General features: G+C 34.0%; 1 protein-coding gene across 1 annotated transcript in view; it reads left to right on the forward strand.

Moving 5' to 3' along the window:
* The first annotated feature begins 922 nt into the window (after positions 1 to 922).
* LOC150076445 (voltage-dependent T-type calcium channel subunit alpha-1G-like) overlaps positions 923 to 16,348 on the forward strand; it is a 123,498-nt gene continuing 108,072 nt past the window's right edge. Inside the window, exons 1-5 of the mRNA XM_090387715.1 lie at positions 923 to 1,166; positions 3,853 to 3,950; positions 10,159 to 10,330; positions 13,560 to 13,601; positions 14,284 to 14,566. Of these exons, the coding sequence (XP_090243841.1) occupies positions 940 to 1,166; positions 3,853 to 3,950; positions 10,159 to 10,330; positions 13,560 to 13,601; positions 14,284 to 14,566 (822 nt within the window). The 5' untranslated portion in view covers positions 923 to 939. The remainder of the gene's footprint in view (positions 1,167 to 3,852; positions 3,951 to 10,158; positions 10,331 to 13,559; positions 13,602 to 14,283; positions 14,567 to 16,348) is intronic.

Here is a 16,348-nt window from a genome sequence, read left to right on the forward strand (position 1 = left end):
GAATTAAGAAGTTCTCTGTATTTTCGGCAGTAAGCCTATGCACAATCTTTTGGAAATAATATTCTTCAGGCATATAAGATGGCATCTGAAAAAAACATTTAATACTGTGAATTAAAACAGTGCCGAAAAAAGGACCATAAAAGAGTATGAAACTTAAGTTGGTTGATATATTAGAAAAAGAGATTTAGCCTAAACTCTTTATTAATTGGTTTTACCTCGGCGCTCAAAATAGTGTCTATAATCCCAAAGTCTGGAACACAGCTTTGACAAAATGGACTTGGAATTCGAATCCAGGTCTTTTCCACACGATGTGGCAGGACTAGGTTCGTGATCAGTGTGTCCACCGTGAGATGGAACTCGTTTGCAAATTCCCTCCTTGTTATGTGGTTGTTGCCACAAAAATATATTGTATACACCAGGCCAAAATGGAGATTTTAGCCAAGTACTCTGCTATTTCTTTGATTGTCTTTTATACATAAAATAAACAAAATCAATGCATAATGGACATGCATAGATTGGTAGCGCCAGTAATTATTATCTTCACAATAAATATCAATGGAAGGTGATAAAAGAATGAAATTTGAAGGAGGCAAATATAGCCATATTTGTTTCTATTTTGATCACTAATATAGCATTTAAAAATTAGTTTAACCGTAGGCATTATATAATTTATCGATCCAAAGGCCGAAGAAGTACTTTTGACAATAATCAGGGAATTTGTTGATAAGCAAAACCTTGAGATCAATAAGTTACATGTGGCAACTCGTTCAGTATCGTTTTTATATCTGATTTCAATTATTCTTATAATGTACTCGTCATATATATAAATTTCTGTGCTCAATAAATAATTTTGCTGATATGTTTTAGCTAATGAATTTTGATATTCTTGTCTCTTGTTGTTTTCCTTAACTTCTATATACATGGTTTGAACGGGTGAGTATGATGGTGATCCTGTTAAATTGTGTTACTCTAGGAATGTACAAACCATGTGCCGACGAGATATGCGAGGACAGTAGATGTAAAACTTTACAACACTTCGACCACATTATATTTGCCTTTTTCGCCATAGAAATGATCATTAAGATGATCGCGCTGGGAATTTTTGGAAAACGTGCATATCTGTCGGAGACATGGAACAGGCTAGATTTCTTCATCGTATTTGCAGGGTAAGTGTGATTATTACTTATCGTACTTTTACTCTTTTTAAGACTTGTTTTGTCTATTTCATCAATACATTAGAATTACGGTTATCCCAAATAATTGAACCCAAAGGTATTTCGAATTGTCAATTGTTTCCGATAATCGATCTTCACTTCTCTCTATCTACATATAAAAAGGCAGCAAGAAAATTTAATGAGCGAATATTACGTAGTTTTAAAATAGTTGCCAATATTTAGACGATTAAAAGATGTCGATTTATTTTTCTTTTGAAAGATTTTGTATTTTCACCAAACACGCCAGTTGGTTCTTATTGGAGTTCTTGCAATTCAATCCATCTAGTAGCGACTGAAAGGGTATTTGACACTTCATTGTTATTATTAATATTTTATTACTATTAGTATTTATTTATGAAGTTATTTCCTCTGTTTTTTTAAAATCGTGATAAACGAGATGGCGTACAATCAAGACGAATATCCGGAAAATTTACCAGTTATACTTTAGCTGTCCTCAATGACAAGAATAAGGAGTGGGCACTACATGTGATTTATACTGCTTGTTCAAATGGATTACATGACCGCTTGAACTCAAGGAAAAAGTCGATGCCATTTACCATACTCATGAATGTAGGGAGCCAAAAAGATCACGGTAGAGATTGTTACTTTTTTAAAGTGAACGTATCTGAAGATGAATTCAGTGAGGAGACTAATTCCTCATTATGACAATATTCTAATTCCAGTACAACGAAAGCATGGACTAGATTCTTTCGAAGACAAAATGGAATGCAATAAAGGTACGATTGGTGGCAACCTGAGAACTTTGGCAGATCCTGCGTAAACACTCAATGAAGACATCGGAGCCTGATGTTTACCCAAGATAAGTTTGAATGATCTCATTACCGATCTAACCCATTCAAAAGATAAAACCTAAATTTTCGCCTCAAGACTAAAGCAGAAACTCTCGGTTAAAAAGAACATCAAAGTTTTGGAAGCATCTTTACAGTAAACGGTCTGCTCCGCCATAATATCATTGGAGATTTCTGGGATTTATTGCATTACACGTTACCTTTGAAGCGCCTCTTCATCGAATTCTCACTGCGATTTCTGAAAGTTCTTGCATAATAGGAAATTCAAGCCATCCATACTCATTGTCCACTCTGTTCAAATAAACGTGACTATATCATGGAGACTACTCGAAGTAACATCTACGGTGACCTCAATGCCATTATGATTATTGTTAATTTCGTTATTTTGAAACATCTTTATAAGATATACAAATTCATTTTCACCGGGTGTCGATAAAACGAATAATACAGTTCATTAGAGAAAAGTTTTTTTCCCAAATTTATAGTGATACTAATTTTTCAATCTTCTTATGTATTATCGTGGTAAAAATGACTATCAAAGAAACGCTTTAAGTAATAAATTGTTCATTTACTTAAAGGAAAAAAACTATAATTGAACTCTTTTATGTTGAGATTACTTTTTGCTCAGTTTGACCAATAAATTTGTTAAACCAGAACAAATAAACTCAAGACAACAAATTAAAGAAACAAGATCAATAATCAATAGTTTTCTTTTGTAAAAAAACCAAAATAATCCCCAACTCTTAGAACTACATTTTTTTATGGTTTGTAATTTGCCCGAGGATTTAAAATACTCAATTTCCTTCTTTGTTCCCATCAAAGTTCAAATAACGGGAGTTGTGTGTATTTAAGTATCTGAATGCCTCGCGGAGTTTAAATTTCCATGCACTTCATCGATGCGGAAACCCACCAATTGAAGTTGGAAATTAATTTCAGGTTTTTTAAACGGATAATGATGAATTTCCTTTAAATAGTAAGGACACATTAAATTACCTCCATCAATGTTTGAAAAGTTTAAATTTAGAAATGAAGTTGTACAATGTCGTTCCCTTTACGGGCTTGACATTTTTATTCCTAATAACGTCTTCCCTGAAGCGAAAAACAATTTATTTTAAAGCTGAACTCTAGAAGTTTGTTTTAAACCGCGAAATAGTTTTCTGATTTATATAACATAATTACTGACCATTGGTGTTTTAGTGCAAATCTTTGTAGTTTACTGTATGCTGAACATCCCCATTGGCTAGCTTATCAAATTGTTTTATGCCACCAAAGGAGAAAGGTAAAATTATTCTCTTAGCAGCTCACACACTTATGTCTGCAAATTGCAAGTGTAATCTCTGGTCCATTTGCCTGTTTGCTCTACGAAAGTATTCAAATATTTGGGAAAAAATTCCATGTCCTCTTCCGAGACCGACTAACTCGGCCACGATTAAGTTCTTATCGTTATTGGCAGATTACTAACCCATGGCTTTTCTATTAGAAAATTGGCTCATTTAATTATTGGTGCCATTCCATTAATTAAATGATCAGCCAGTGCATATGGCTAGAGAAACTGCATTGCACGTTTGGAGTCTTCTAATAGTAAATATAAATAAGTGATCATCTGTATTTAATTTTGATTGCTTAGTTATAGTTTAACTAATTCTTTGTCATGAAAGCTTATTCCTAACAATTTGCTTGCACCATGTCATTAGAGATATCTTTGGGAACATGCAAACCCATTGGTAAGAGAATGTGTAAAATATGCAACTGGTAGATTGTTTTTAATATCTTAGTAATATATTTCACCCTTATACTTCTTATTCATTTATTTTTCTTTTCAAATTCAGGTCATTAGAATACTGTCTAGACGTAGGAAACATTAACTTGTCCGCCATTAGAACAATCAGGGTACTAAGGCCTTTACGTGCCATTAACAGGATACCAAGTAAGTATTTTCCATATGTTTCAAATATATTCATGCTACACTATTTCCGTCTGTGTTGATATAGGAAGGTTGGGATTTCCCTCTGTTCTGCAGATTGCTTAGATATAAGGGTCCGATCCGTTCATCCAAAATAAATTACACTACATTTTTTTTTCAGAAGGGGACAGGCAATATCCAGATTTGGTTTTTTAAATAAATTTTATTATAGATTTAATAAATTTAACCTTAACTTTAAATAAGTAAATACTCTATTAAAAGCATAAAATTAAGGTATGCTCCCTCAAAATGAATTATATTTAGAATACACATTAACAAATGCATATCTTATAAGAATTTGAAAATATCACTGCAAGAAGTGAATTGTAAAAAGAACTGCACACATTATATGAGTACGTAATATATATATACTGTATATATACTCTTCCTTGAATCTAGCTGATTACCATTTACAGATGTCACAAATTTCTACTTATTAAACAGATTCAATAATAATAGCAATACAATACAATAAAATACAATTTATTCGTCAAAAATTTGTTAATAATAGGTATTATTATTATTGATATTGGTAATTAGATCTCCTCATCAAATATTATATAGTCATCCTTCTGTTAAATTCCTTCTGTTATCATCATCATCAGCCATTTTCAATCCACTGCAGGATGAAGGCCTCTCCAGCAACTTTCCAGTTCCTTCTGTTTTGAGCACTGGCCATCCATTTACTACCCACAAACTCATGAATTTCATCTATCCATCTCGCCTTTGTCTTCCAGGTTTTCTTCTAGCTCCTCTTGGATACCATTCTGTTATTTTCTTAGTCCATCTGTCATCATGTCTTCGAGCTATGTGTCCTGCCCAAGACCATTTTAGTTCATTAATTTTGATAAGAATCTCCTTTATTTGAGTTTGCTGCCGAATCCATGTGTTTCTCTTCTTATCTAACAGTCTGATTCCCAATATAATTCGTTCCATTCTTCGCTGTGTAGTTCTCAGCTTCTCTTCCATTCTTTTGGTGAGTGCCCAAGTTTCACTTCCATAAGTCATGGTGGGGAGTATACATTGGTTCATTATTTTACGTTTCAGACAAACTGGGATATTGCTCTTCAGTGTGTGACTATATTTCCTGAATGCTATCCATCCAAAATTTATTCTTCTCTTGACTTCCATCCATTTATCATTATTACAGCTAATAACTTGTCCCAGATAAGTATATGACTCCACCTTTTCAATTACTGCTCCTTCAATCATTATGTCCCTTTCTGTGGCATACTTGTTCATCATTACTTTTGTTTTAGCCATATTCATCTTTAGTCCAAAATCCTTACTAACTGTGCATAACTGATTAAGATTTTCCTCTAATTCTTTGGGATCGTGGCTTATGACCACAATGTCATCTGCAAATCGTAAATGGTTTAGGTACTCTCCGTTCACATTGACTCCATTCTGCGACCAGTCTAATCTGAAAACTTCTTCAAGGGCAGCAGTAAACAGCTTCGGAGATATTGTGTCTCCTTGTCTAACTCCTTTCTCGATTTTAAATTTCCTACTGTCTTTGTCTAGCCTAATAAAGGAGGATGTAGCACTCTCATATATTTTCTTCAAAATCATAATATATGGGGTATCTATGCCTTGTCTTTCCAGTGTCTGAAACATTGCCTTATGCTGTATAGAGTCAAATGCCTTTTCATAATCCACAAATGCCAGGCATAATGGTGTTTTATATTCATTTGCTTTCTCCATTAGCTGTGATATTACGTGAAGGTGATCCATAGTTGAGAATCCTGTCCTAAAGCCAGCTTGTTCTTTCGGTTGATTCTCATCAAGTATTCTTTCTAATCTGTTAGTAAACCCTTGTGAACAACTTGTAGATGTGGGATAACAAGCTAATTGGTCTATAATTTCCAATTTCTAATTTATCTCCTTTCTTATGCAGCAAAACGATGCTTGCATTATTCCACTGCTTAGGCGTCACACCTTTTCTAATACACTTTGTGAAGAGCCTTGCCAGTTTTTGTGTTATGTCTCTTCCTCCCAATTTTAACAACACTACAGTAACTTCATCTTCCCCGGGGCTTTCTAATTCTTCATTTTCTTCAATGCATGTTCTACCTCATCAGGAAGAATATTGGGTATGTCGTATGTGTTGCTACTTTGTAATCCATCTTCCCCACTACTGGCATCATTCCCTCGCTCCTGGTATAATTCTCTATAGTAGTTTTCTGCTATTTGAATTATGCCTTCTCTGCTGTTTATAAGTACGCCATCGCTATTCTTCAGTTTCAGTATCATTTGTCTTTCTGTATTACTGCTCATGGCTGCTGACTTAAATCCTTTGTTTTCCCTTAATGCTTGTTCTTCTTTTCTTGTGTAAATCTTCTTAGGTCCTCTCTGAATCTCTTTCTAATGGCTTTGCATAACTCAGTATACTCAATTTTCTCCCTGTCAGTATTTTTCTTGCTCTTCATTTGTCGTCTTCAGTTCATCATGACAAGTGTTTCTTGACTATTTTTTTCTTCTTTGGATTTCTTTTTCTCTATAGGTTTCTTGGGGGCTTTATCTCTTTCAGAAAGTTGTAATATTCCTCGTCGAAATCTTGGTCCTGAGCAGTCTGCAGAAGCTCAAACTTGTTCTTAAGTTCCAGTACATACTGCTTTTTCTCCTCTTCTGTTATCTCAAAAACCTTTGTATTATTTAATCGAGTCAGTTTTTTCCTTTCCTTTCCTACATCTATATCAAGTGTACATCTTACCATTCTGTGATCACTTCCAACGTTTACCTTATTCAGGACGGTAACATCATTCACAATATATCTTCTGTTAGTGAGGATGTAGTCGATTTCATTAGTAGTTTCATTTGGACTCTTCCTTCTGTTATATAGTCATCCTTCTGTTAAATCCCTTCTGTTATATAGTCATTCTTGGCGCCTCCGTAGCGAGCTGGGGAGGAGCAGCAGTACGTAGCACACGCTTCTTGATTAGACGGGGGTTCGAGCCCGTGCCCACCAAATATGGAGGATGCGGAAAAGTCAGGGAATGACCACCGCATATCCCCGGAGCAATATGGCCTTAGTTACTAATGCTCTTAAAAACCAAATAACAAACAAACAAACATAGTAATCCTTCTGTTGAACATGAATGCCTTTATGATCGGAATTTCCAGAAGTGCAAATGTCACACTGTGGAAGAAGTTTCAAATCATTGTTACCTTGGGTTCTGGATTGACTACAGTCTGAGTTGGGCAATTCATATTACAAATTTGTACAAAAAATGAGATTTTATGTGTACTTTTTACTACATTAAGAATAAGTTAAATCTTGGAACAAACGTTACCTTATATAATGCATTAGTGGACTTCCAACTCAATTATTTAGTCAATGTATGGACAAGAGCAAATATAATTGAAGTAAGGGTAACAGACAACTTAATTCACAGGATTTTGAGACTTATAATGTGAAAAAAATATATGGTATGACTTGGATAAAAGAAGGTAATGCTTGTTAAAATATAAAATCCCTTATCCAGTTCAAAAACTGTAGTTAAATTTAATCCTGAAAAATCTTAACATTATTTTTGAAGAGTTGAATGAGCAAAGGAATTGCTCACATAATTTAAGGAACCCAAAAGCAATTGTTTTGTCTCATCCTATGGTACTAAATAGATTTGGAGAAAGACATACAATGATTATAATAAACAATTTGTTGGCTAGTGTTGGTTTCGGACTTAAAAAAATCTTATTTTAAAATTAAAATTTTAATAAGAAACTTTTTGATACTTAACGATTCAGTAGATTAGAGTCGTTATTCATAAAAATTACTAGCTCTGTTTGCACTGTGGACTGTATTATGTATTGTCATATCTTTATTTTTTCTGCTAAATAATACATTTGTGTTTTATGCGATGGATAAAACTTGTGAAGAAATTTAATTTTCTTCACAAGTTTATTTGTTATAAACTAATTCTTTTGATGAATAAATTGTATTATTATTATTTCTCCAGATTTTTTAATGAAATAGTCATAAAGAACACACAAGGTATAATATTAAACTACTCACTCCACCGAAGGACAATTCTATATTCCTCAGCGAGCAAAGTGAGAAAAATAACAAAATACATAAGAAATAACCATCCATTTCTGTTAAAATTCATGTCACACAACCTTCCACATTTCGAGAATAATATTAAACCAAATGATGCGACTGTGGAACTGTTATCTGTAGTGCCTCTATTCTACTTAGAGCCCATTAGGTTCCATAGGCCTTTATTAACGATTTGTTTTCAATTTATGTTAGACAATATCTGAAATAGGAGCAATTTTCGATTACTATGAATTTCAATACGTTTCGTTTTGAGATAAGTATAAAAACTCATACTTAAGTAGTACTTCATTCTTTGGGAATAGATTATGCTTATCTGTTTTCGTTGTAAAAGAAGTGCGCTCTGACGTTATGTTTTCAGAGAATCCTATAAAGGATCCATACAAATTCTGATCACGGTCTTAAAGCATGTACTGGATGGGCTAAAATTGAATAATTCGTTTAGTATAGCAATGTTCGTAAACCATCAGCTGCTGTCAGTATGATAGATGGTATTACTGTAGAGGGTGTGGCCAGCCAGCCATTGTTGCTAAGGAACAAACATTGACCTGACAAAACAGGAAATTTTATTCTTTTAGTGGAATAAAGGTGGCCCTAAAACTTTGACTAGAATTTTAAGTTTGAAATCTAAAACATCGAAATTATTTACAGTATCTTAAATACTCCTTTAGCGGCATGATGCGCAGGTATATCAAGAACTGAAAATTGGTGAAGTAACGATCAATTAAACCTGCCTGGAGTGTAATCTGCATTTCAAATTCAAAAGGCAGATTTATGTGCTCATTATTTAACCAATTTCTAGTATGTACAGTATATTTCACAGAAGTAATTATTGGTGTAGAATGAATAAGTAATGAAGGATCCCATTGCTTTGCCAATGGGATCCTCCATCACGTTCCATAGTTTGTATTTTTATAGTTTCGTTTTTAAAATACAACGTCATTAAATTATCTTCTAGACCATGTTGTCTCACCTGATAATTATTTTCTAACCATACAGCCTTCTGCTTCAATAGGCACCTGGCCATCGTACGTACAATGCTAAATCGCAACTGACTTGTAAATGTGATAAGGGAACACATAAGGGATTCTTAGCTCTTGTGATATCAGAAGATTAATAAATCTCATTATAATCTATTATTCATGAATATCACGCCACCGAAAATTTATCTAAAGTCCCATAACACCATGTTAAAGCACGCAAAGTATTGTAACTATGGACACCAACAACAGATTTGCACCTGTATTAGGTTTAGAGGCTGGCTTCTTTTTGAGATATAAAAAAATCAATATTACATCGAATGCATGACAATATACATTTCCAAAAAAAGAAAACATTTAGTATAAGCTCACTTTATGCATAGTTGCAGAATTCAGTAGAACATATTTAAAGCTGCAATTATGGAATACATTCCTTGAGAAACAACGAACTTAGCATAAAAAGTCCCCAAACAAGCGTATTAAAAATTAAATTTAGGAAAAATTGCATAACTATTTACATATTGCATATCATTTAAATCTTGGAACTGATCCATAAAATGAAATCAACTGAAACTGAATGTTAAATATCATTAACTACATTGATAAATTTTGTACGCAGATGTCCAGGATCCAGATTTTTGAAATCTACAAAACCAATAAACTGAACTCCTCTCTCTATCTAGAGCAATGCACATTTATCTCAATTATAATTTTGTTGCTCTTTGCTGCAAAGACATCCTTTTGGAAATGAGGCCCCAACAACTGAATATGTCAAGATGAGGCCTCCTAGCCTAAATACGTCAAGATGAGGCCTCCCAGCCGGTATACCTCACGATGAGGCTAATATCTTTGTCACCACTAGAAAAATTCCAACATATATCAAGAAGTATAGTTATTCATTTACATCAGCTGTCCCTCCTCATATTAAGCTATTTATATTAGATATTTTGATATCTAATTTTTGATTCATATTAGGGGTTTTTCTTTCATTATGTTTCTATAATAATAAACTTGCTATTATAATTTGAATCGCCTTGTACAAAATAATATTGGGAACTTTATGAAATTGAGTTCAAGTCCAGTTCAATATTGCTATATAACGATTTTTTACAGAACAATATTCTTCTCTTCACAGGTATGCGTATTCTTGTGATGCTCCTCCTCGACACCCTTCCAATGTTGGGGAATGTACTACTTCTGTGTTTTTTTGTATTCTTTATTTTTGGTATTGTTGGTGTACAACTATGGGCAGGACTCTTGCGACAAAGGTGTTATCTTGAGCTTCCGGAAAATGTTTCTTATCCAGGGTAAGTTATAATCCTTATATATTCAATAATATTTTTCTCTAGCTATCTACTTGTACTAATGAATTAATTAAAGCCTTGCAGCAGTTTTTAAAAAGAGGTTATCTGGCTTGTAACCAACGAAGTTAGCAATATTCAATGGTGAAAAATTCAGCATAGCAAGTTGCTTCTTAATATAATTAGTTTTTTCAAATCTAAATTACAAATATTTATACAGAGGCGTTATTTCAGCTGGTTGTTAACTCCAAATTTCTTTAACAAAAGGAATGTTACGTGGAATAATGGGAAAAATTATTTTTTAATTTGGAGTCCTCGCATCTTCCAACAATTCTAAAGTTATCCTCTACTGATATGTAATAAAGTAATTCGAACCATGATGCACTTGCGGAAAGAGTGTTTAAAAGTTAGATTTTTTTTCTTTGCATGTGTGGTTAAAGATTTTAGAAAAAGTTTCTGAAACCACCTTCAGCATTCGAACTACAAACTGGTAATATTGGTTCAAGAAATGGATTCCATTCTCACACAGAGATTAAAAAGATGTTGCTGGATTACTAATAACTTTGAATATTTCGGTAATCATTATCTAATTGAAGCTAAGAGCTGGCGAATTAATTTGGGTATATTTTTGTTTACAATTTTTTTTATATTTTTAATTCGTTAGTTTTTTCCAAATCCTGTAAAATGATAATTTTTGTAGAATCTGAATATTATCATTTTGTAAGATCTCAATATTATCATTTTATAGGATCTCAATATTATCATATTGTAATATCTCAATATTATCATTTTGTAGGATCTCAATATTATCACTTTGTAGGATCTCAATATTATCACTTTGTAGGATCTCAATATTATCATTTTGTAGGATTTTATGAGTTTATAAATGTATGCGTTTAGCAAATTCTATAAAATATAACACCTTATTTTTCAGATATACGCATCTGCGTTGTTGATTTTTAATTAATTCCACAACGTCTGCATGGTTGAATGAATTCAAAATTAATCTGAATTACAATGAATAGAAAAGCCATTTCATTGAATTAAGTACAAGAATATGCACTCGGATGATTATTCGTAATACACATATTCCTGTACGTTACCACGCTGATTCCCAAATGTTTTGAATATAATCCTTGGTACAGCTAAAAACACTCTCTCGATTGAGACAGGAGTCCAACATCCCTAGATATGAGAATTCGGTGTTAGGTGATTACTTCTTTGAAGGACGCGAGGGAGAGTGGGTGGAAAAAAACATATCTGGCTTACAGAAAGAGGAAACGTGACAGAAATCTGTTTACGAAAGGTCACTGGAATGCTGCAGACGTTGCTATGGTAATAAACGCGTGCAGAATTATAAGAATAACAACACACTGTTATCCTCTTAGTTTTACATTTCTTCTGCTTAACTTGATACCGATGGTAATCATCGAGAAAGCACGCACCGAGATTTTCAAGAAGATTATTTGCTACAAATAGAGCTCTAAACGTTATTGAAATATATAAAATATGTATACACGTGCCCGAAAAAGTTACTTGACGCTCATCCGGATTAGACACATACAGATATATTGATGCGACAATTTCTCCGTGATCCAGACTGATGTGAATTGGTCTTCGTTAGCCATTAGAATATGTGGATTTGTGTATGCATTAAAACAACAACAAAGTTCAGCACTACAAGCTAAAACTCTCAGGAGTTTACCATTCTGAAGAAAGCGCGATCATTCTCGTATTTAGTAGTCATGTGAGTTCGAAACACGATGAATTAAACCGCGTGATCCTGCGCTAAACATGCACTAAACAATTTTATTACATTTCTTTTCCGTTAATTGTAATATCATTTACAGAACTGTCTTTTCAGAAAGGAAATTTGCAAAATTTCCAAATTTACACAGACCAAATCAGTCACATATTTGACGAAAGTTCAAAACAGCTAATAAGTGGGGAATAAGATCGATACAAATTTTTGTGACTAGCTGGTGGTTACCGTTCTGTATCGGAAGTGAAAACCTAACCAGACACACACATACAAGCTCAACATCCTGAGTATTTGTTGAGCTTGTGTATTTCAGTCTAAAGTTGTAAAAAAATCATAAACTTTTTGTGTGACAAACGCATCTTGAGTATCGAAAGTCGATGGAATCTACGAGCAGTCCTGAACTTTTCGTTAAAAGTTTGTATGATCGGTTTCTATAAACAAGGTTACAACACGGTGGGTTTTCTCGTGGGTGGACGCCATATGCAGTAAAATTGGCATCGAAAACATAAGGACAACTATAAAAGACACAAGACATGAGTCAGTAAAACTTTAGGAGTTGCCGCTTCACATAGAAATTGAATGCATTTCAACGTAGTCATTTTTATTCAAGATAAAACTATGAACATCTTTGTTATCTATATTACATGATAGCATAAACGCAGTGAAAACAGCTGGGGAAAATTAGCGGACACTTTAAGAACCCATTGACATATCATGCGCAATATCCAAGGTGAATCTTTAATGATGTTTCAGGAGATATTAGCAGGAAGGATCTTATAGTCATTATGAGTATTTATACCCCTCGTCCCATCTTCTCTCAGAACGAACTCCTTATTTATTCTGGGTTGCGTGGAATTGGAGAAATGTCAAATCTGAAGAAAGACGTAAAACGCTTTGAAAATATTATGCAAAAAATAGTACTGCTGAAGTTCAACGTTAATTCTCTACCTACTTCCTTCTGGTAAAATTATTTTTAACGTCATGTATGGTGGATATTTGAAAGTGTATCTTTTTGGAAGTTAAGTCTATAAAAGAGAGATAAAAAAAAACAATTGGTCTATAATCATTGGTGAAGAAATAAGTTGGAAGCTCATCTTATTCTAAATGGTCAAGATAGTCAATAAACTTTTTTTTAATTGAATTATGAAAGTCAATTTTCTTTGGAGGTTAAAATATTCGAATTTTTAATGTGGAAATAAATTATATAAATTAATTGCATGTTTGGAACTTACAGTTAAAATGCAAGGTCAAATACAGAGTCAGAAGATTCATTTCTTGAGTCTTATAAATAATTATAAAATTATTAAATAAAATTGCCATTTAAAAAAGTTAAATGTATTAAATAAACTTTATAATCGTATTATCTTTTATAAGTAAATTATTTATATAAAACATTTTATTTTGTAGTAACTAGCCAACCCATTCAATACGTTTCTGTTATAACTGATATTTTTCTTTTATTCACTCTTTTAGGTATATTTCACCGTTTTATCTGGAAAGAGTGAAAGTTGTCAAGTAAGTACATCAATCGAATAATGTTTTCCATGGTTCTTTAAAAAAATGTCGCCATATAAATTACATCTTTCTTTTACATCGGTCTTATTATGCACAGAATGGTTAGAGCTAGTCTTCTGGAGTAAATAGAATGGTCTTGTGAAAACACGATTTTCAGAATGTATAAGCTAATTTATGATAGTTAGGTCTGAACATTATCTTAAAGACATATTATATCAACAACAAGAAACGATAAATGATATCCTCATCTCAAGCACTATTTTTTTACTGCCTGGAGTATCAAGTTTGTTTTGAAGTTAGGATTTACATAATGAGGTGAATTCACGAAGTTTGTGTAGCATGTTCCTATATGTTCTATAAAATTTGGATTCAATTATGACGACCATATAACACTGCGAAATTTTGCATTATAGTTGAATACCCAATTGGTAGTGGACAGTATCGACTATGGAGCATAAATTTGGTCTTTTGGAGTTTTTAAATGCTACGCTCTGTTAATGCGGTTCCTGCTCACCAGTGAAGTTAGAAAATATCCATTTTTTGTAGTATGGCCAGCATTCCAAACACGTTTAATTTAGCTGTTTCTGATGTTAATTTTTTTAATGCAAACTAATAAATACATAAATCTCGTACACGGTAAAGCAAATAATTAAGATTAATTTGTAAATTTCGTATTTTTCAGCCCCATATCATCATATTATCAAAGTATGGAAGCCGAGAGGGACTACATTTGCAGCCAAGACAAAGACAGAGGAATGCACAATTGCACTCATCTACCTCCATCCCGCTATCAAGGAACAACCTGTATTAACCCGGCTGCTCCTTTTGGCAATAATACCCCTTCAAATTCCTCGTGTGTCAACTGGAACCAGTATTACACTAAGTGTAGAGCAGGGAATAGAAATCCTTTCCAAGGAGCCATATCATTTGATAACATAGGATTAGCTTGGGTAGCCATATTTTTAGTAAGTTTTATCACCTTTATATTTCCAAATTTAAATTTCTGTTATCTTTTTATATTTATGCTAAAATTAATTTACAAAAGTTTTCAATATTTACCACTTAAAGACTATATTGTGAACTTCTATCTCTACAAACCACCCAGGCCCCGGGTGCCAAGCGAATGTGATCGAGCGTTTTCTCTGTACTTAAAAAGTGATTATCAAAAGCGATCTAAAGTTATATTAAGTTACTGTCCTTAAGAAATTTATTTTTTATATCAGCTACTGTCACAAAAAGTACTTGTACAGAGCAAGAAAGAAAAGCTACCTTTCTTTATTTTTCATACTTCTTTTACTAACACCTAATACTCTACGCTTGGTCACACCAGGCACTGCTCCTGCCTCCCCGTGGCGGGGCCGGAAGTCTTGGCAGAAAAGCTCATCTGCCAAGGACTAAAAGGAGCAAACATGGATCAACATGCCTTTCCGCCTCTCGAGCCGACAAGCTCTCGGCCAGAGTTAGACAACGAGCATAACACGTCGCAACCCAAGAGGATGAAAACCACTTCCTCAGCGACAAATTGTCCTGCATTTCTAATAATGCACTCTCTTGGAGATCAGCCTCTCAGTAAGCTCTCTCCGTTTGTTATCCAAAAACATCTGGAAAGTCTGGCAGGATCGCCTAAGACAGTCAAGAGGCTGCAATCAGGCGACCTACTAGTGGAGACAATAAACCATGGACATTCGCAGAAACTACTAAACCTTGCCAACTTTGCTGGAATTCCAGTAAAGGTTTCTCCCCATGCTACCCTAAATACATCCAAAGGGATTATATCCAGCTGGGATCTTTTGAATGTCACGGAGGAGGAGATAATGCAAGAACTTCAAGACCAAAATGCCATTGCAGTCAAAAGGATTAAGACTAAAAAAGACAATATACTTGCACCTACAAGGAACATTATCCTCACTTTCAATACACCAAATCTACCAACATCGATAAAAGCAGGCTATCTACATTGTCGAATTAGGCCCTACATCCCTAATCCTTTGAGATGTTTTAAGTGCCAAAAGTATGGTCACTCTCAAATGGTATGTAGAGGAAATCAAGTTTGCCCCAATTGTGGGTCCTCTGAACACACTCAAAGTGATTGCTCAGCAAAAGAAATGGCCTGCCCCAACTGTAAAGGCAACCATCCTGCCTATTCCAGGTCATGCGAGAAATGGAAAACTGAAAAGAAAATTGTGACATATAAGATTGAAAATAAAGTAAGTTTTCAAGAAGCAAGGAAAGTAATTGCTCCCAGTTTAACTAAGCGTACATACGCCAGTATTGCGCAAAAGTATCAATCAGTGGGCACCCAAACCGATGTTACAATACCTACAAACACTTCAATTTCTGACTGGGCTCGGGCTGTTCTCTCCCAGCAACAATCCAATACCCCTAAGCAGATGAACCAGGCAAATAATACTGCAATTACAGTACCAGCAACATCTCCTTCTCCACCCACAGTGACTGCTTCTACATCAAATAATCGGAGCTCACATTTAAAAAAGAATATCCCAGAAACATCTATGGATACATTCGACTCATCTAGACAAGAACCTATATTAGAATTACATGCGGAAGAAGAAATGGACACCGGTCGACCATTCTTTTCCAAAAAAGACAAACCAAAGCCTGAACGTCACAAGCCAACCACATTAAAAAAGCAGTCAGATACAGCTTCTTCTACTAAACACCAATAATGCCTTATATTCTACAGTGGAATTGCAGAGGATATCGTAGCAACCTTAATGATATTCAAG

Source organism: Mastigoproctus giganteus, chromosome 13 (genome assembly GCF_048544385.1).
Source record: "Mastigoproctus giganteus isolate SK-2022 chromosome 13, ASM4854438v1, whole genome shotgun sequence".
Lineage (NCBI taxonomy): Eukaryota > Metazoa > Arthropoda > Arachnida > Uropygi > Thelyphonidae > Mastigoproctus > Mastigoproctus giganteus.